Genomic DNA, 19,457 nt, shown 5'->3' on the forward strand with positions numbered 1-19,457 from the left:
TCCCCTTGGTTTAGTTTCATAACAAGTTTCAGCTTATCGCTTAGCTGTTAAGTTCTTAACTTTGCTGTTAATGGCTGATTGTGCCATGACATATTGTGCAATGTTATTACGTTTCTATTCAAAATAAAAACAACCCCTGCAACAACACAACACAAGCAAATTACAAGTTCCCCTGTGATCTCAACAGAACTGTTCTCACATAGGCTATTTATCATGCAAAGCAAAGCTATGGTTGAAAATGCAGTGAGTGTTCCAATTGTCCTGTAGAAGGACCCTTTAGTCTCTTTATTTGCAAAAATCAATAGGGAAGAGCCTGTAATTTACTTTTCTTGAACACTGGCGCCATCTGCTGGTTAGCTTTAACACACCTTTCACCATGAGCTGTGTGGGCACCATGAACCAAATCCTGTGGCAGGTCAGAAACTCATCTGTTACAGCAAACTGTCAATGAGAGATATATACGACATGTCACTATTGATGAGTTGACTGGGAATAAAAGGTTTGTGGTGAGGACTGAAAAAGTTTCCCACAAACTTCTTCCAGAGGTCAAAAGATCATCTCTGTGACGTACATTCAACGTCAACACAACGGCAAAAGCCTTAATTTACATTTAGTAATCTAGCAGATTAAGAGGGATAGCTCAAAGATAAATAGGGCTGACCCTGGTTCTTTTACTGCAGTTGAACTCCTCTTGGCTGCACTGAATGTTGCCCTGACAACCTTATGTCACTGTGTCAGAGTTACAATATCCCTCTGTCTCAGCTCTGCTCATCCTGTCAGTCGATTACGTCTGTGCAGTGTCCTGATGAATCTACTGTCTGACTACAAAGAAGGAGATTTTGGTGTTTTACTTAATTTACAGTACAGTATGTAAACATAATCAAGTTTTTGTACCTTGTATAAAGTTTATTAAAAGGAACGCAATACCTAAGGTTTAGTTAGACATGAATGTGTCCTCCCTACAACCACCCCCACCTGAAAATATATGCCTTTCTGTGGCGCAATAATACACACATTTAATGGTAGGTAATTTATAAACTTGTTTATCAGTTTAGAAATGATAAAATAAAACCCTGTTGAAATAGTGGTGTGCGTGTGTGTGTGTGTGTGTGTGTGGTGTGTGTGTGTGTGTGTGTGTGTGTGTGTGTGTGTTTCTTCTTGACCCTGTCGTGTTCATGTTTGTGTACCTGGTGGGGTAAAGGGGCCCAGACAGTTTAACTGGAATGCCTATCAGTGGGCAGCTGGCTTGTTAAACACTCTCTTGAAACATATGGGAGAAATGTTTTTTTGGCTCAAAGATGACAACAATAGTTTTATTTGTTCCCTGCAAATGGAGCAGTTGAGTCATGACAATTGCAATTTCTCACACATGCTCTCCTGCTGTTAGGAGGAAACAAAAGTATCCATAACAGTGCAAAAGCAACTCACAGCTCTGACTTATCATTGCACAAAAAACGATTTGACATGCACTTTTGCAGGATATGATGTGGTGTACAAAACCATGCAAAATCAAGAACCACAGTTTCACAAAGATATAACTTTCCTCACGTCTTTCAAGTCTCAGTCCATGGTGAAGGAATATTGTTGATGCAGGGAGAAGTCAGAGTAACCACAGTTATGTTGTGAGCTGGGCTGTGGCCTCCGTCTTGCGGCAGATCCTCCCCCTCGTCTGGAAGCTGTTGAGTTCTTCACCAGATGTGGCTGCCAGATCTTTTTAATGATACACTGGTGCAGGCAGAGAATAACAGAAATGGGGGCCTGAAAACAACACAAACAAGACTTCATGAAAGGCAAGGGTGACAAGCAAGCTTGTTCTTGTACTTGTACTTTTTTGTACTTGGAATTTTGGAAAGACAAGAACAACAGTATACAATTATGCAGTGGTTGCACAGTCAGGAGGATGTTCCAGTTTTTCTCTGAAGCTCCTCTCCCTATAAGGCATTCTCTGAGAAGGTTCTTTTTTTTTATATAAAGAAAAGATGATAACATCTTTGGAGAGCAATCTCTCTCTTCATTGAACTGAAGAGAGAGATTGGTTATTAGGAGGTAATCACTACTGACATGCTTATGATCAGGATGCCTCATTGAGCTTTTCATGTAGAAGCTGTAACTGCAACTAAGAGTAATCTGCAAAACTTTAACTTTTTTGCTTGCAAATGAATATTTTTCAGCTTTAGCATTCTGCTTATGTAAAATGTAAGTCAAGAAGCACAGTCTTTCCACCCTTGAAGAACACATTCGACATCTTACACATGTTCTGTAAAAAATTAGGCAGTAAAGCAGGAATTTCCTCAATGAGACATCTGGAACTTGCAGGCTGATTTTTTTTTCCCCCCTCTCACACTCACAGTTAGAAAAAATGCCAGTTGCTTGAACAGCAGGTGTCTTTGACTTGGTCATCCTCCAGAGAGAACAGGTTGCACAGCTGTCTGGAGCACACACAGACACGCACGCACACACACACACAAACACAAACACACACACACACACACACACACGTGTGTGCACACACTAGCAAGGAAAGAGAGCGAAAGAGGCATTTAATGAAAGATGGCAAACAGCTTCTTTACTCGGGTGGACTCTGGGTTCTTGTTGGACAGCTCTGGGCAGGGAGATGCCCCCACTGTGTCTTTTGTATGTGCAAGTGGACCAAACAAAAGCTTATTGAGGAATCTCTGGGAAGCCCAAGCTGTTGGAAAGGAATGCCCCCTTCTCTCTTGTGGCTGAGTGCTTCAGTCTTAATCAGTCACTGGAGGGGCTGGTGAGCCGGGGGCCTCCCGGACCCGGCGGGTGGACAGGAACTCACTCACTCTTGATCTCACTTGGCTCAATAAAATCTATTAGCTGAACACAGACGGGCAATAGGCTGGTCATTGTTGCTGATGTGATACAGATAAATCAGACGAATTGTCCCTATTAGCCTCTTCATCTTCATACTGTCTAAACCCTTATGTAATCTCTATGTCAAGCACCCAGGACTGACTAAATAATTAAATGTGTTCCAAAAGTTGTCTCTTTCAGTTTTCCTTAACCAGAAATCATTCAATTCTGTGGTAAATGTTTAACCAAAGCCAAAGTGCAGCTGCTAAAATAAAAGTGTAAGTTACTCCTATTCAGTAGAAATAAAGGAAACATAAAGGGTGTGTGTTTCCCACTATAAGAAGGCGGAGTTTTCTCCCTGGGGTCCCTGAGTTAAACTGGTGTTATGTAACGGATACACTGCTTCTCATCTGATGTGGAGTTACTCGAAAGTTTACAGGCGGCGGTTCTGACTCAAGTTCGGTCTGTGAACATAGAATATGCGATAATTGCCAGAGGTCCGTCTGCAGATGGGGAGCGGATGATTTTAAGGGAATTGGCCACCAGCGCTTATTTTTACCCTAAGAACTGTTTTACAGCCTTAAACCTAATTGGAAACTGACCTTACTGCCCACCGCCAAGCATCAAGTCTTTGTTGGTTAATATTCAACTCTGGGAGAATCTTGCTGTGGAGGAGACTTTGGAAATGGGACTTTGCATTTAGATTTTTTAAAGCAGCCAGACACACGGACATGGGCAGCGGTCCGAGTAAGAAGAAAGTTGCACCTGCGTGTGCCAGCGAGGTGAACGTGACCAAAACAGCTGCCGGTGTCACTTCACCCAAACAGGACAGCCGTCCATTCAAGCCTCTCAAAATCCATACAACTTTGCGCAACGCGCGCAATCGTGCGCGACCGGACTGCCACAGCGAAGGCCACGACTCTGACTTCTCTGGGGAGGACGATGATGTTGATGGAGAGCTGGACACGGTTCTTAAAGATTATGAGGAGCTAGAGAGACTTTCTGTGAAGAAGAACATTACCAAGAAGTCTTTTATGAAAGCCAAAACTTACGGACTGTGTCACTTCAGCCGGGAAGACACCGAGGACGACGTCAGCTCAGCTCCTCGGTCCAGAGCGTCTGGAAGAGCCGAGGAGCCACGTGGCTCACACGGTGGATCAAGAGATGTAAACAAGAGGAGCAATGATGCTTTCACACACTTAAAAAACCACACACCTGTGCGCCCCAGTCCGCACAATGTAAGGACTTTAATTTTACCATTTGTATTATCATTAGCTATTATTGGATAAAGCATCTTTCTGTTTTAACCCAGTTTATTATAAATCATCAACAGCTGGATGATTTTAAAATAACAATGATCCTGGAGAATTGTTCAGAGCTGAAATGAAAACACATCATGTGCCTTCTCTCCTCTCTGGTTTCTGTCAGTCCTCCTCACAGGGCTTTTTTACAAGAGGTGCTTCGCTGGAAGCTGTTCCCACATCAGAAAAACAATCGTAAGTAGACAACTGTAATAAATAATAGATTTCTGAGCTCAGTGGAGTAGTAAAAGCCGAGCTGAACCAGATCAAATTCACCTTAAAGGTATCGAAATACCAGCCCATTGTTCTCAGTGCAGATCAGATTAGTCAGACGTCTGCAAGCAGGACAGAAACAAACAAGCGTCTGTTGTTGCTGCTTTGTTGGTGTTGAGTGTGAGAATATATTTACAAAGCATGCCTTAAGCACAACAGCATATGTTTCTTACCACTGATCGTTACGCCATTATGGACCTTTTACGCAACATACCAAGAGGAGATTAATCAGTTTACTGATTAAATGTTGTGGGTTGATTTTGTCAGAAAATGATACATTTGGTGGAAAAAATAACACATCAAAATACTCGTATATGTCACTTAGATTTCCTGTTTTTAATCAGCATCTAAACTGTCCCCAGGACTTTTGGCAGCTGCCATGGCTCTTCTCTTACAATGCCAGTCATCCTGTACGATGGATCAGAAGAGGAGCTGATGGACACTATTGAGAGAGAGTTTAGTTGACCCCCAGCTGAGAATCCTGCAGCAATGGAGCAACCTTCATGGGATGCAGCAGTTTGCAGTGTAACATTTTAAAAAAGAGAAAGGGAACCAGGGTTGGTTTGTTTGTTTGTTTGTTTTGACAAATTCTCTGCTACATAGGAAGGCTACTGCAGGCAGGGTTCCCTGGATAAAATGTAACAATGTTTCTGTTGAACTTAAACATCTGCACCCCAGGACTTTGCATTTAGCCAAGTCTTACTTAACAACAAGAGGAGTTATAACACCAGTTTGAACTGATGCCAGGAGGTTCTCCTCCCAGAGACCAACACTGTTAACTGACACAGGCCTCCTTGGTTTGTTATCTGCTTTGCTAAGGTGTCACTGTCACCCTCTCAGTCCTGCTGGGCTCCCACAGAGCACGCATCTACTTATTTGATACCTATTACTTACTTAACTTTAACTTGTCTGTTCATAGGTGAAGGGGAGAACACAGCCATTTCTCTGATCGCTGAAACTCAGTAGTTTAGCACAATTTGAGTGGTAAAAGCACATTCTTAAGGCCTTGTGACTCGCTATATGCAAAGATAACATTTTCCGCCAGTAGTTTTGTGCGCACAGTATAGGGCTTTAGTATTTCATAAGTGGCAATCCTGCAAAGGTATGAGCTGGGATTGTATACTTAAGGTTTCCTTCCTGACCACAGTTCCTGCACCTCTCCACCCTTATGAAGAAGGAATGTGTGGCAACAGAGAGAGACTTTCAGTCAGGCTCACTTTGACCCAGCTCCATTTCTGCTGATGACTCAGCCACATTTAAACATAAAGTCCTGCTGCCACTTAGTGGTGGAACAGAGTAGTTTTGTGCATGAATACATACTGGGCATTCATGTAAATACTTAATGTGTCAACACAGTCCACCAGTCACTGTTAAAAGGAAAGCTGCATTTCAAACAGATTTTATAATAAATTGTAATTTTGTTTTTTTACCGCAAATAAAAATCGACTATGCATTATTTTTGATCTCGTGAATACTCTGGGAGAATTGTGTGTGAGAGGTTGAGATTGCTTAATTGACTTAATTAAAATAGTTGTCCAATAATCCACATCAGGCAACAACTTTTCAGTGTCATTTAATCACCATTATCTTGGGATCAGTTTGTTGGAGGGTTGTGTAGAGAGTGTACAAAATAAAAATTTAAATCTGGAGAACAATAAAATAATAAAATATAACACCATAAAATATTCTGCACAGTATTTTCTAAAAATAAAAATGCTACCCCACAGTGTGAGTAAGATGATCACACTGAGGGGAGTACAGTACTTAAATAAAAACAAGTGTATGTTATTGCATTGTTCTTGGCATTTAGCACATTCTTTTAATTAACACTGTTTCTTCTTTGAAGGCCTGTAGAAAGATATCCTCCTCTGTACTGCTGTGAGCAGTTTAGGAGGCAGGAGAATAAGCTGATTTCTGAGCATCTCATTGTTCCTCACATTCTTGGCAATGTAATCCTCACAAATCCTGTCAGAAGATAAAAAGTCTGTCATTTCTCATTTCTATTTTGGGAAAAAGCTTGCACAATTAAAGTAAATATAACTTGATCTACAAAAAAATAGACCTTTTTATCAGCAGATATTTTTACTTGCAATAGCAGGAGAATCACAGGTGAAACTAATATTAACAATGACTCTTACAGATGTTATTCATTTCACTTGTGTTTGACAAGTCAGAATGACTGTTGCATAAATGTCTATTGCTGCATTAAAATATGCATTTTGTTTCTGTGGTTCTTTTCCGTAAAAAATTCTCTATGATGTGAAAGATAAACATATAACACTTCTTTTTTTTTTTTTTTACCTGAATAGAGGATATGGTTGCATCTGGAAAACGAGAGCATCATTGCAGTGACCCTGTAGAGAAAGATGCAAGGTTTGCAAAGGTCAATTTTGAGTTGTGTCATTTTTCTTAAGACTGTATATTCAGCAGCGTGCAGTACTTTCTTTTACAAACATTTGGAGTTGTGCCTGTGTTCATGTGAATTCAGGCAGGCTTCAGATTTTTTTTTTCTTGGAAAAGACCAATTTAGTTTAGTCGTGATGATTTCCAAAGGTCTGTAGAATTAGAAATTTTTTCAACTACTTTTCAACTTCTGTCTGTGATACTTACAGTGTCGACAAGGAGGATGTAGTCACAGCTTCCACCAAACACAACAACATCAGAGTCTTTCCCTGGACACGCTGTGTGCCACAACCTTGAGTAAGAGAAAAAAGAAAAGACTTACAATTTAAAATCTGCTCATATTTTTACAGAAAACCATCTTACCATCTGTCAATAAGTGAATACATACACCAGGAACTGTAGGGTCATTCATAAATGACCCTACAGACACAAAAAAGTGCTGATAATTTGCTACCTTGGCTTGTTCTTATAGGGATGTTCCACTTCTCTCCATTTCTTTGTTTCAACATCAAGCAGCCACCCATCACCTTATAGAGGAAAATGTGTTTTTTTTAATGAAAAGAAAACAGTTAAGGGTCATAAAAAATTATGGGAACAGAGGAAATAAATGTAAAAAAAAGTAGGTGCATTTTCTTACTCATTGGTTTGCAGTCTACACTGAGACCTCCAAACAGGAACAAGGTGCTGTCTGATACTGCTGTGAGTGTGTGCCACGATCTGCCCACTGGATTGTTGGTCACTGGGATTCTGTAAAAGATATATTGCACAATACAGTCAAAGACAAACTTGGCAAAAACATAACATGTAGTAGTAGCATTAACCTTAACTCTAACGAGAATAAGTATGTCTCCGCACTATTATGTAAAACAAAAGAAATTCCCTAAAAAACAGGAAAGACGCAAAACAAAGGATGAAATTTCTCATGACATAAGATTCTCTTTGGTCACAACAATCACATACGCACATTTCTGACCACGTCCATGATTCAAGGTCCAGACAGTGAATGTCACTCGTCCTGGATTCCTGAGTTCAAAGAAACAGGAGGACAAGTTACAAATGGCAGACTTTGACTCATGTTTTTGTATATTATTGACTGTGTGTAGATATGAGAGAAGAACTCAATAGCATGTAGAGTTCTCACCATAACTCTGCCTCCACACACGTATCCTCTGCAGCCAAGTGTGGCGCTGGCGTGGGCAGCCCTGGGGGCAGGAGCACGACCCTGCACACAAGCACCGTCACTGAATAATCTTTAGGGTATTTTAACATTTTAGCTTCCTCCACAGTTTTCCAAAACTGCTCACTCATCTGTATCATAAATAAATGTCACTAATCTAAATCTATATATACACATTTTTAACTAACTTACATGGGTTTGTGGTTCATTCCAACTGGCTTCCATGGGGTCAAATATATGAACCTCGTTGTTCCATCCCCAGAAGACATCCTCCACCTGAAAACAACAACATGACTATTAAGGGGCAAAGAAATTGATTTCTACTGTTTTTAAGACAAAAAGAATCACAATACACATCTGTAGCGTTTCCTTGGTATTTTTAGACCAGATGCTTAAATATTTCCCTTTCAGGCCTGACATATTTTAGAACAAAATCTCATATTAAAAAAAGAGGCCAATAAAAAAATGTTACCCATGTAGCTTCATCTACAATGAAGCTTCTGTTCCTGCTGTCAACATCAGTCAGTAGTTTGTGACCATATCCTCCAAAGTAGATTATCCTGGGTTGTATTAAAGAAAGATACCCACAATTACTGTCACGTTTACAATTATACATAAGTCAAAGAATAATGTAAAATATTTAATTTGAAAATAAACCAATACATGTATACATACATACATCCATACATAATCAATAGAGAATTGTAGGGAAAACTCCCCAAAAAGTTACAGTGTCAAACTCGATGTCAAATCTGTGTGGCATTAACAGGCAGTAATTATGGAGTAATAGTTCACTTTAATTTACATTACACTGACACTTTCCCAGAAGTAGAGGAAAGAGCAGTCTGTTGAAATTGACAGAGCTTACCTTCCTTTATAAATCCAGCAGGACAGTTTGTCTCGAGGTGAGGGAGGAGAACCCATCTCATGTATGATCTTCTTCCACGTGTATTTTCCATCTGTCAGGTTGACGCAGTAGATCTGTTTGAAAGCAAATACTAATCACTTCTTAAGAACTGCAATATTCATTCATTGAACCTACTCCAATCATAATTAAAGTGTCATGGACTGTGTGGAGTGTCAGTTATCAGCCTCACCTGATTGGTCTGTCCATTGTCATCACAACCTCCAAATATGTACATGTGTCCATTCAGGGAGCAGCCACAGGTCCCAGACATGGAGGGAGGAACTTCCCCTGTCATGTGAAACACTTCCCTTCAAAAAAAAAAGAAAAAGAAAAAAAGTGGATATTCTACTCAGATTCACATATGTCATGACGCCTTTTACAACAACAGAGGTGACAGTAAAACGCTCCGTTTTGACAACAAGCAGGCATATTTGGAATTCATTTAATGTTCTTACCATACACCTTGTTGCAAGTCATATGCCCAGATTTCATCATTAGGTAGGAAAACTTCATCATCAGCAATTGACTGTAGAGAATAAAATGTGTTTATTACAATGAAATAAATATGTGCATCAGCAATGTGTCCTAAGTCTATCATTGCAATGTAAGATTTTGGTGCTCATTTTGCCAATCTAAACTTTTAAGGCAGGTTTAGCTATATATGATATGATATGTACTGTATGACCAGTACTATAAAAGTATTCAAATTCTGTACATAAGCTGAGGTAGAAACACCACATAGTAAAACTACTTCAGGACAAGTAAGAGTAAAAGAAATAATTGTTACACAGGACAGTTCTTTTCAAAATGTTGTTGTCTTGTCATGTCAATACACACACACACATACATATATATATATATATATACACACATATATATGTGTGTGTGTGTGTGTGTGTGTGTGTGTGTGTGTGTGTGTGTGTGTATCAGCCTTAATATATTATAATACTGGATTATTATAGATGCACTAACGTGTGAATAGCATTTAATATAGAGCTGCACTAGTGGGTTGATTTATTAGTTAATCAAAAGAAAATGAATCTACATCCATCTTAATAATCAATTTAATATTAAAGTAATTTTTCAAGAAAAATAAAATAATTGACAGATTAATCAAAAATCAAAAATAATTGCTAGTTGCAGTTTTACTTTAATGTTATATGTGTAGTAAGTGTAGTTACCGACTTCACATAATTTTTGGTAGGTTTATCGTATTTCATTATTATATGTTTTGAAAAACTGTTTCTGAGAGGTAAACAATAACTATATTCTTAATATTCCTATCTGAGATGTAGTTCAGTGTTAGTATAAAGTGGCAATAAATGTACATTTACTCTCGTATAAATACCAAGGGATTACTGTGTTACACTACTTCAGTAAATGTACCCCTTAAGCAAACCGTTAAACACGTTAAACAGGCCGTTTGAGTATTTGTTTCTCACCATGTAGCCTCCCCACACATACAGCAGGTTCTCCTCCACCACAGCCGTGTGTCCGCTCCTCTCTCGGGCCACCAGCTCCGAGCAGTGCCTCTCAAATACGGAATCCATGACCGGCTGTTATTAATAGAAAGGGAAAGCGTGCCTTTGAGCCTGAAATAATAAGAATCGGTCTAAAAATGTCCCCTACGATCTCATCTTCAGTTACACTATAGAAGCAAGGGTAACACATGAGTATGGGCAGAGCCCTGACACCAGACAACCATATTGTTCTTATAGGTTTAAGATAAAAGACAGTAAATTGTACGGTACTATTTGTACAAAACTTGTTGTCTACAGCCTATACGTAACATAAGGTTACATAGTAGTTGTAAAACAAATAGCAACCGTGTACGGAATACAGAAACATTTTACGCAAATATTTACATAATAACACTTTTAAAACATACTCACAGAGTACGGGACACTTTTAGTCGATCTTACAATTTTTTGTCATGTTTTGAAAACCACAACATCTTGTCCGCGTAACGTAAACACGGCAATTACCCGTCGTTTCTCTGCTAATGTAGCTGTGTCAAAGGGGTTGTAAAATAAAATAAAACTTCCGGTTCTCTTCCTTTTTCAAAGTAAAATCCTCATTGAACCCTAATGTATATGGCACCCAAAGTGTTTGATGTCCGAATAAAATGTTGAAAATATTAACTATGTAAATGAAATCAGAAAATATTTTATACAACCATGAAAAATTAAATACATATGTAAGCTTTTAAAATAGGCCCACCTGTGAGACATGTTGGCCTTGGTGTTGTGAGGTGTGTTTTGGTTTGTACAGAGCTCAGCCTTCACCCAACTTTGACAAGTAATATATTGTTTGAAAGCTCTAAGTGTCCCGATTCTATCTGTGCAAAGCATTTTAGGATCCCTATATGACTGCAACAGAAATAACAAGACATTCAGTATTTCTTTCTTCCTACATTTCAACCAGAAATATAGAGAAGAAATAAGTGATATGTAAATATGTATTAAAAACAAGAACATACAAACCATAAAACATTTTTCACAATAAAAATGACAGTGCTACTACTCCTGTAAACAATAATCTATAATGCCTTTTTGTTAGCATTTAAGATGTTTAACTAATGGTAATGCTCGTTTGAAGGCCTCTAGAAAAACATCCTCCTCTATACTGCTGTGAATTTTTTGGGAGGCAGGAGAGGAAGTTGATTTCATCCTCACATTTGTTGCAATGCCTCACAAATCCTCCCAAAAAGAAAACGTGCCATTTTTTAAATTTCTAATTTAGGTTAAGATGTTGATAAGATATATACTGTATTATATACATACACACACATATATATATATATATATAAATTTCAGATTAAAAGTCAAACATTTCAATAGATAATTCCCTTTCAATAATTGGAATTCTTTGTGAACATGACTTTACAAGTTCAAAATCATTTTGACCCTAATTTGAGCCCATATACCTATAGGGTGGAGTCATACGCATGACTTACCATTTCTTGCTGGTTGTGATGGGCTATAAGCTGTAGTTCTGGCCTGAGTTGATTCTGGCATCCCTATGAAAACACATAATGGTAAGTGTATTAAATAAAATGACTTTCCATTGCAGGGCAAACTGAAATGTTTTTGAAGCATTCTAAGGACTTAAGAACATAAAAGATTTATCAACCACCCACTTAAACCTCATTTCTGTAAGAAAAATAAGACTTTGTTAATAAAACTGAACAAATGATATCAGAGGTGAGTTAGCACAAAGACTTAGTGCTTTTGTCAAAATCTGTGAGGATATACAGAGCAGAAAATTAGAAAATTGTAAGACCTGGTAACCATGTTCCCACACAGTGTGTGACACTGTGGTTACAAGTAGGATTTTTAACCTATTTTCATATGGTGTTATTTTTGTGCCTCAATCCTGAGCGCACATTGGGACAGCAAAGTCAGGGAAAGAGAGAGAGGGGATGATATGCAGCAACAGTTAGGACTTTGTGGTACATGCTGTACTGGGGTTTTAAACAGTGCTTCTGGAATACAGTACTAGCGACCTAATTGGTGACGAAACAGACAATCTGGATTACTTTCTCCAAGTCTGTGATTGGCAGGTTTTGTGGCACATAATAACGCTGCGAAACGTTGAGCGAGTGTGCAGCAGGGTTGAGTGAGGCCAGAGAAGACATACTGAGCGTGCAAGGGAGACAGTGTGAGCAAGCTTGCAGGTATCTGGCAGTGCACAGAGCAGAGATCTTTGAGAACAACTGACTAAAACTGAGTGAGGGACATTAGTTTTGTGCGACTATGTGGATAATAGCAAACTGAGAAATATAATTATTGAGCACAGAATAGATTTGTTTGCTGAATTTAAGGTATTTGCTTAAAAACATTTTTTCTTCAAAATATAAATTGTGAGTTTGCAAAATTTATTTGTCTGCTCAGAAAGTCCCAATGTGCGCCCAGGAATGAGGCACAAAAATAACACCATATGAAATTAGGTTAAAAATTCTACATGTAACCTCAGTGTCGCACACTGTGTGGGAACTTTCAGAACCAGACTACAGACAGGGAGAAGAGGCTGCATTAGAGCCAAAGAAGCACATTTTAAAATTAATTTATTTTTGATCCCTAGCAAGCAGAGTCAGCAGCAAAGAGATAGCTTCAGTCTGAGGTGCATTGTTGACCGCCATAATACATTTGGCCTCCATATGTGTCTTTACATCATCTTTTATATTTATTTGTGGTTGGTGTGTCACCTAGTGGTAGCAACTTCCGGTAAAGTGTGGTTCCTTTCCGGACACATGCATACATACTTAAGCTCACACATAGATACCTTCTCACACTCATACACACATAATGCATGATAGTATGCATGTATGTGCAAGTGAAGTATTCAGTTTCGGCCAAGGTTGCTTCTCATAGATTGATTTTACAGTAATTACTATAAATGTAGGTACATGCTTAGAATATAAAATACAAGCATGGTTTCCCTTATACTGATATTTTGTTTGTGATATAGCCTACAAACGTTTGAGAAATGAACATTTTCTCAAACCACTTTGCTGAGAAAGTAAAGTCAAAGCCTCCAAGTCAAAACCTCTGATGCTGTCTGACATACCTCCGGTACCGGGCAGTTGATTTCTTCGTGCAAACATACAGTCTAGTGGACGTTTCAGAGTATTTTGACCGCGGACTGTTCTCAGAGCCAGGCATGGTTCTTGTATTTTATCTTCCGTATTAAAATCCAAATTGTCGCGCTGTGTGCCCAATGCCCTTTTGTGCGCAGTCCATAAAGGCTTTCAGCTGTACCGTGCACCCCGCTGCACCTGCTTCTTCCCTGCATGCCCCATTTCCTGTTCACCTGATTTCTGAAACTGTCACAGGTATAAAAAGTTTCTACGTTTGTACAAGACCAGCATGAGCTGTTAACGTCTGGACATTTCACAGCAGCTACATTTCTGCACTTTGTTATCTTGTGATTTGATTTTAATGTGGTATGTAAAATAAGGTTTTGTTTATTTGTTGAATGTCTTTGTATGTGATTTTTAAAAACTGAAACCCACAGTTTTAAAAGAGAATGTGTTAAATGATTCTCATCCCAAAATTGTCTTTTCATGCGAATTCACAGGCAGGTGAACAAACAGTGTGCTATGGACAGACCCCTCTCTTGACTGCTTTTGCGCGACTCTTCGGCGGAAGTGATGAAATACATGCGGAAGTTTGCGTTTAGCGCCAAAGCTTGAGTTGGGCAGAGGGACAGAAACAAACATGGATGTTGCTCGCAAAATAAAGACAAAGGTGTTGGCTGGCTTCAAGATGCGGGGACTAATACTGCGACCGTATGTATTATAGTCATGGTTAAACGTTGTTAAAAATGTTTTGCTAAAGTTAAAGCTAGTGCTACGCGTGGTGAGGTAACAGTATATCCGTCAACTCAAGGACAAGGATAAATGGTCGATACTTTATGCCTAATTATATACTATTGGCAACAGGAAATAAAAAACAATAACACAAGCAGGTTTCCATGCTCTTAGATTGTTTTGTGCCTCAGTGAAGACAACATAACAAATACTTCTTACACGTTAACTGACAGTTTAATTGCTCAGCGTTTACAAGTTAACTGATATTTCAACTGCTTTCATTCCCTACTCTCTAAACTAGGATCCACCTGCTTTCATTGATTTCACACACATTACCAGTTCAACTGTTTACAGAGACCAGTGGTGGAAGAAGTATTCAGACCTTTTACTTTAACAAAACTAGCAATACCACAGTGTAAATATACAAGTCAAAGTCAAAGTTGCATTCAAAATAATAGGCAAAAGTCCATAAGTGTGAGCATTAAAATATGTCAAATGTAAATTACTACATTGTAAAAAAGTGATGAGTTAATGTGTACAGCTGCAACAGGTAACACTTCAACTCCCTTAGTACTTCAACTTTAACTGTATCTCCTGTAACTGTGTCTGAAAAGGAAAATAAGTAACATTTCAATGCACGCGGATACAGTTTCTTCTGGAAATTTTGTTGGTTTTTTGTAGTTTTATATTGTTAGTTAAAAGAAGAAACAATAAGAATATGTTTTTTCTTTTTTGCTGTTTTGTGCTCCAGAGAAGCCAGCAGATACCTTGTAGAGGTGCTGGAGTCCGTAAGTCCCTCTGAACTGGATGATGTTATTGAAAGGGTCCTGGATGCGGTCGAAAAGCAGCCATGTATGTACAGTACAGTCAGTCTCTACATATCACTACACAGTGTGTTTAATGTTCAATCGGCTGCTGTATGCAGCACTTAATGCATTCTGTGTTTTTTACAACAGTGTCCTCTAGTATGATAGAGCTGTCCGTGGTGGAAACCGCTGTGCAGGACTGCACTCAGTCTTGTGATGAAACCATGTAAGTGGGGCTGCAAACAAGTTTTTCTTTATTAATTAATGTTTTGTTTTTTGGTTATGTGATGATCAATCCTTTTTTTTTTCTTTCTTAAGGTTTTTTTTGTTTTTATATATGTAATGATTTTATCCTGATGCAAGTTATGTTGTAAAATACAAAATAGCAGCATGCACAAATATCTAGGTTTTGTTTTATTTATTTATTTTTTTAAACAAATCCTAAAACATCTGTACAAATGAGTGTTATTTGTTGGTTATTCAGGGACCACAGTCACGTATATAATATATTAATAATGTAATCATCACGAGACATCAACTCATAATAAGTTATAGTTGTGTAATCTACTTTATTGTGCTGTAGAGAAAATCTTATACAAGCTGTTTAACTCTCTTCCAGAGATAATGTTTTCAACATCATTGGAGCCTTCGATGTGCCCAGATACATTTACAGCGTGGAGCGGAAGAAATTTGTACCGTGAGTATAGGGACAGTTTCTTTCTCCTTTGTGCCAAATATACCTAAATATTTCAAAAAAGATTTCTTCTTTCTGCTGGTATCAGATCTAGTGTATACACCTACATGTACTGCAGACCTTGTGTTATGCTGTTGCTTTTAGGCAGTTTTTAAAGTTATATTTTGGCATTTTCATTCAGCATCAGTATGACCAGACATCCAGCCCCGAGTCTGTGTGGGTTGGCCAAAGACAAAGCTGAACTCTTCAGGGAGCGCTACACAATCTTACAACAGGTCAGTATGATGTGCTTCATTGGCCGTTCTCACTGCTGATTAAAGTTGTTGTAGTAGTTCGTGTTGTATTTATAAAGACATATTTTCTCTAGCGTACACATCGGCACGAGCTCTTCACCCCACCTGCTATTGGAGCTGCTGTTGAAGAGGGTCAAAACAAATTTCAGGTATCAAATCTTAATCATTATTAATTTTGAGCCGAAAATGAAACCCATTTTACTGATTTGCATTTTACTAGCAGATTGTTTTGTTGTCATTTGTCCTTTTTAGCTGAAGACAATTGAAGCATTGCTTGGAAGCACAGCTAAACTGGGAGAGGTGATTGTACTCGGGATGATCACACAACTGAAAGAGGTGAGGTAGTTACACAGATTAGTTTGTATATTTAAGTTTATGTGGAGAAGTTCACACAGAAGCTTTGACTTTTTGTAGTTTCTTAAAAATGATTTAATTTGGGACTTTTCTGTCTGTTGATTCTTTTTTTATTTTAGTTTCTAAAATATTTCTAAACAATTTTTAAGGGTAAATTCTACCTGGAGGACCCAAGTGGAACAGTACAACTGGACATGTCCAAAGCAATATCCTTTAATCTGTTTGTGGGAGTCTGTCAGCAAATAATGATTTGTATTTTGCAAGAAGCTTTGGCTTTTAAAATGGATGTATTCCTTAACAACATTCGTACCAGTTTCATAATGGCCTGTACACCGAATCCTGCTTTGTACTGGCAGAGGGTAAGATAACGACTACTACTACTACAACTGCAGTTAACAAAATGAGAGAAAAAAAGACATATGCTTTAAGATTAAAATAACAACGCATCATTAGAGGTAAAGTTTTGCCTTTTGTCCTGTAGGTTGGTACGAGGACTCTGTTTTCCATGTCAATGGGTTTGGGTTTCCACCAACAGAGCCTTCATCAGGCACAAGGTCAGTTGGTTTAAGGGAAAAGGATTTAGACAAACTCATTGCAAGCTAAAGTAGTTAGCTGTCTGTGTAGTGATATATGCAACTTCCCATTAGATATTGGGGTGAATCTGTAGCTTGTTGTGTGTGAAGTCATTTTAGTTTGTTATTGCTGGTATGCACTGAAAATTTCAGTGAAGTAACATGAAGGAAAATACCATATTTTTTAAGTTTTGAAGTCAGACATGATTGCCAATGTCAACCAGACAGGCACAACCTGGCAAACATTTCTCTGTAGCTGAGTATGGAGGCTGTCTCCAATAACAGTGTGGTATGTTAATTAAAGAATATCATGTTTTCAGGTTAAAATTTAGCATTAAGTTTTACTCAACTTAGTTTTCACTATCCATCTCCTGCTCCCACACGACATGGTCCTTGCTTCATTTCCAGGGCATACTATGGCAACATGAACTTCTTTGGTGGTCCATCCACCACTTCGGTGAAGGCTTCTGCCAAGCTGAAGCAGCTGGAGGAAGAGAATGAGGACGCCATGTTTGTAATTGTTTCTGATGTGTGGCTGGACAACGTTGAAGTGATGGAAAAGCTCAACATCATGTTTTCAGGTCTGGTACTGCATCATAGTCTTAAACTTTACAGGACAAGAATGAACACTCTACGACACCAGTCACATTCATCATTTTTTTTCTTACAGGCTATGCTGCGATGCCTCCCACCTGTTTCATTTTGTGTGGAAACTTTTCCTCTGCCCCATATGGAAAGACACAGATCAAATCACTCAAAGGTGAAACTTTTGGGTCCTCATCACTCATAGCCTATTGTACTTCTTAAGATCTCTCTAATTAAGGGATGAATGCCTGCATTTTAGAATGTGATTCATTTTTCTCTCTTTAGAGTCACTGAAGGCCCTTGCTGATACCATATGTGCATACCCTAACATTCACAGCAGGTAGGATCTGACAAAGTTGTTACTCTGGTATACTCTGGTTTATTCTTAACTATTCAGATTTACCATACGTTTGAATTTAAATTCGTTCATCTCAAACCTGCAGTAGTCGCTTTGTGTTTGTCCCTGGTCCTGAAGACCCTGGTCCAGGCACCATCCTGCCAAGGTAAACATTCAGAGACATGACTTTTGACATAATTAGGTGATTTGTGTTCAGTAATTTGGACAGATGTGAATAAATATGTTCCCCACAGGCCTCCCCTGGCAGACCACATCACAGAGGAGTTCAGACAGAAGGTGCCATTTTCAGTGTTCACGACTAACCCATGCAGGTGAAACAAATATGTGGCTTCTATTACATGTGAACATATTTGATATGTTGGTTGATCAGGGTTTTACAGCAGTATTCATTAAGTGATTTTTACAAATGACAGACACAGGCTTTGAGAAAAATGTGACCAGACACATGACAGAAACCATTGTAAAACTGACCTTCATTGTCAGGATCCAGTACTGCAGCCAGGAGATCGTCATTATCAGGGAAGACCTGGTCAACAAGATGTGCAGGAACTGCGTGCGGTTGCCAAATAACAATCTTGACATTCCCAACCATGTGAGTTTCATCTTCTCGGAACAAACCTGTTCATACTTGAGAGAAATTTGTCTCTTTCAACACACATACATAATTGTGTTGTTGAAGGTTTTATTTGCTGATGATGGTGAGCCGATTAAGCCTCAGCTCAACATTTTACCCAGACTGGTCTCATTTCTGACTAAACACAATATGTAAATTTCAGTAATTTTTAATTGTAATTTAATGATCTTGTCATTCTTTTTCTCTTTTTTACCAGTTTGTTAAGACCATCCTGTCTCAGGGTCACCTGACTCCACTGCCTCCGTATGTCAGTCCTGTATTCTGGGCCTACGACTACTCCCTGTATGTCTACCCAGTCCCTGATGTCATCATCTTTGCAGACAAATACGACCCCTTCAGCATCACCAACACGGACTGCCTCTGTGTCAACCCAGTATGAAACAAAATAAGCTTAACTAAAACATGTATTTATTTTATCTTTGGACCTAACCTGATAAAATGTGTTTTTCCAACTGGTGTTTGTATAATTTATATCTCTATGTTATAGCCTCAATATGACCTCATATTATTTATCACTTAATATATTTTTCCGTTTATTTATTATGACAGGGCTCCTTCCCAAGAAGTGGCTTCACATTTAAGGTGTATTACCCATCCAACAGGACTGTTGAGGACAGGTAAGATGTGCTCTACTTATTTCTTTTCAGGTCATTCAATACAGATTACTGTAGTTTCAACAATCACTAATGTTCATACTAATCTGTTGTGTTCTTGCAGCAAACTTCAAGGGCTCTAAAGAAAATCATGGATTTACAAGTGCAGCTGTTTTTATTTGTTTTGTACATTGCCTTTGTATGATACTGTATGTTTAAAATGGACTAGTAATCAACTCATAGTGGTGTTTTATAGATTGTATGTATGTTCTTTCATGAATAATAAAGATTTTATTCTGTATACTGAATATTCTGACCTCTTTGTGTTTACACGATAGTTAGCCTTACTTTGAAAATGGTTGATTTTGTACAGCAC

General features: G+C 38.5%; 3 protein-coding genes and 1 long non-coding RNA gene across 6 annotated transcripts; 2 read left to right on the forward strand and 2 right to left on the reverse strand.

Annotated features, from left to right (window-relative positions):
- Positions 1 to 1,156: 1,156 nt before the first annotated feature.
- On the reverse strand, positions 1,157 to 3,961 carry LOC130179777 (uncharacterized). The gene is made up of 3 exons (XR_008829324.1): positions 3,873 to 3,961; positions 2,349 to 2,511; positions 1,157 to 1,758 (listed from the first exon to the last, which is right to left on the reverse strand). It is a non-coding gene; the product is annotated as an uncharacterized LOC130179777 (long non-coding RNA).
- Positions 3,064 to 5,850, forward strand: LOC130179776 (uncharacterized). Its single transcript, XM_056392795.1, has 3 exons — positions 3,064 to 4,058; positions 4,249 to 4,316; positions 4,757 to 5,850. The coding sequence occupies exons 1-3, from the start codon at positions 3,552 to 3,554 to the stop codon at positions 4,857 to 4,859; spliced, it is 678 nt and encodes a 225-aa protein (XP_056248770.1). The 5' UTR covers positions 3,064 to 3,551; the 3' UTR covers positions 4,860 to 5,850.
- Positions 5,851 to 5,951: 101 nt separating this feature from the next.
- LOC130179775 (kelch domain-containing protein 1-like) lies at positions 5,952 to 13,586 on the reverse strand. Of its 3 annotated transcripts, XM_056392792.1 has the most exons (15): positions 13,451 to 13,586; positions 11,838 to 11,900; positions 10,324 to 10,437; positions 9,337 to 9,407; positions 9,072 to 9,189; positions 8,843 to 8,955; positions 8,447 to 8,534; positions 8,167 to 8,250; positions 7,939 to 8,019; positions 7,762 to 7,820; positions 7,435 to 7,544; positions 7,252 to 7,324; positions 7,005 to 7,089; positions 6,696 to 6,748; positions 5,952 to 6,359 (listed from the first exon to the last, which is right to left on the reverse strand). In XM_056392792.1, the coding sequence occupies exons 2-15, from the start codon at positions 11,838 to 11,840 to the stop codon at positions 6,218 to 6,220; spliced, it is 1,194 nt and encodes a 397-aa protein (XP_056248767.1). In that variant the 5' UTR covers positions 11,841 to 11,900; positions 13,451 to 13,586; the 3' UTR covers positions 5,952 to 6,217. The 3 variants fall into 3 exon arrangements, with proteins under 3 accessions (XP_056248767.1, XP_056248768.1, XP_056248769.1); XM_056392793.1 differs by lacking the exons at positions 11,838 to 11,900; positions 13,451 to 13,586 and adding an exon at positions 10,774 to 10,910; XM_056392794.1 differs by lacking the exons at positions 11,838 to 11,900; positions 13,451 to 13,586 and adding an exon at positions 10,774 to 10,910 and having other exon boundaries at positions 10,324 to 10,473.
- Positions 13,587 to 13,914: 328 nt separating this feature from the next.
- pole2 (polymerase (DNA directed), epsilon 2) lies at positions 13,915 to 19,382 on the forward strand. The gene is made up of 19 exons (XM_056392789.1): positions 13,915 to 14,171; positions 14,944 to 15,044; positions 15,149 to 15,224; positions 15,618 to 15,695; positions 15,874 to 15,967; positions 16,060 to 16,134; positions 16,238 to 16,321; positions 16,489 to 16,545; positions 16,650 to 16,698; positions 16,821 to 16,893; positions 17,320 to 17,492; positions 17,582 to 17,671; positions 17,782 to 17,836; positions 17,940 to 17,999; positions 18,088 to 18,165; positions 18,338 to 18,446; positions 18,685 to 18,861; positions 19,038 to 19,105; positions 19,206 to 19,382. The coding sequence occupies exons 1-19, from the start codon at positions 14,101 to 14,103 to the stop codon at positions 19,222 to 19,224; spliced, it is 1,587 nt and encodes a 528-aa protein (XP_056248764.1). The 5' UTR covers positions 13,915 to 14,100; the 3' UTR covers positions 19,225 to 19,382.
- The last annotated feature ends 75 nt before the right edge of the window (positions 19,383 to 19,457 follow it).

The sequence above is a fragment of the Seriola aureovittata genome, chromosome 13 (assembly GCF_021018895.1).
Source record: "Seriola aureovittata isolate HTS-2021-v1 ecotype China chromosome 13, ASM2101889v1, whole genome shotgun sequence".
Lineage (NCBI taxonomy): Eukaryota > Metazoa > Chordata > Actinopteri > Carangiformes > Carangidae > Seriola > Seriola aureovittata.

Excerpts from the sequence above, each read along its gene's own strand:
- pole2 (XM_056392789.1), top strand. The coding sequence starts at position 14,101 with ATGGATGTTGCTCGCAAAATAAAGACAAAGGTGTTGGCTGGCTTCAAG. Across the intron at positions 16,894-17,319 it reads GAGCCTTCATCAGGCACAAG|GGCATACTATGGCAACATGA; the intron begins GTCAGTTGGTTT and ends CTTCATTTCCAG. Across the intron at positions 18,166-18,337 it reads TTCACGACTAACCCATGCAG|GATCCAGTACTGCAGCCAGG; the intron begins GTGAAACAAATA and ends CTTCATTGTCAG.
- LOC130179775 (XM_056392792.1), bottom strand. Across the intron at positions 9,190-9,336 it reads GACTTGCAACAAGGTGTATG|GGAAGTGTTTCACATGACAG; the intron begins GTAAGAACATTA and ends TTTTTTTTGAAG. Across the intron at positions 6,749-7,004 it reads ACATCCTCCTTGTCGACACT|GGTCACTGCAATGATGCTCT; the intron begins GTAAGTATCACA and ends CTTTCTCTACAG.
- LOC130179776 (XM_056392795.1), top strand. The coding sequence starts at position 3,552 with ATGGGCAGCGGTCCGAGTAAGAAGAAAGTTGCACCTGCGTGTGCCAGC. Across the intron at positions 4,059-4,248 it reads TGCGCCCCAGTCCGCACAAT|TCCTCCTCACAGGGCTTTTT; the intron begins GTAAGGACTTTA and ends GGTTTCTGTCAG. Across the intron at positions 4,317-4,756 it reads CCCACATCAGAAAAACAATC|GACTTTTGGCAGCTGCCATG; the intron begins GTAAGTAGACAA and ends AACTGTCCCCAG.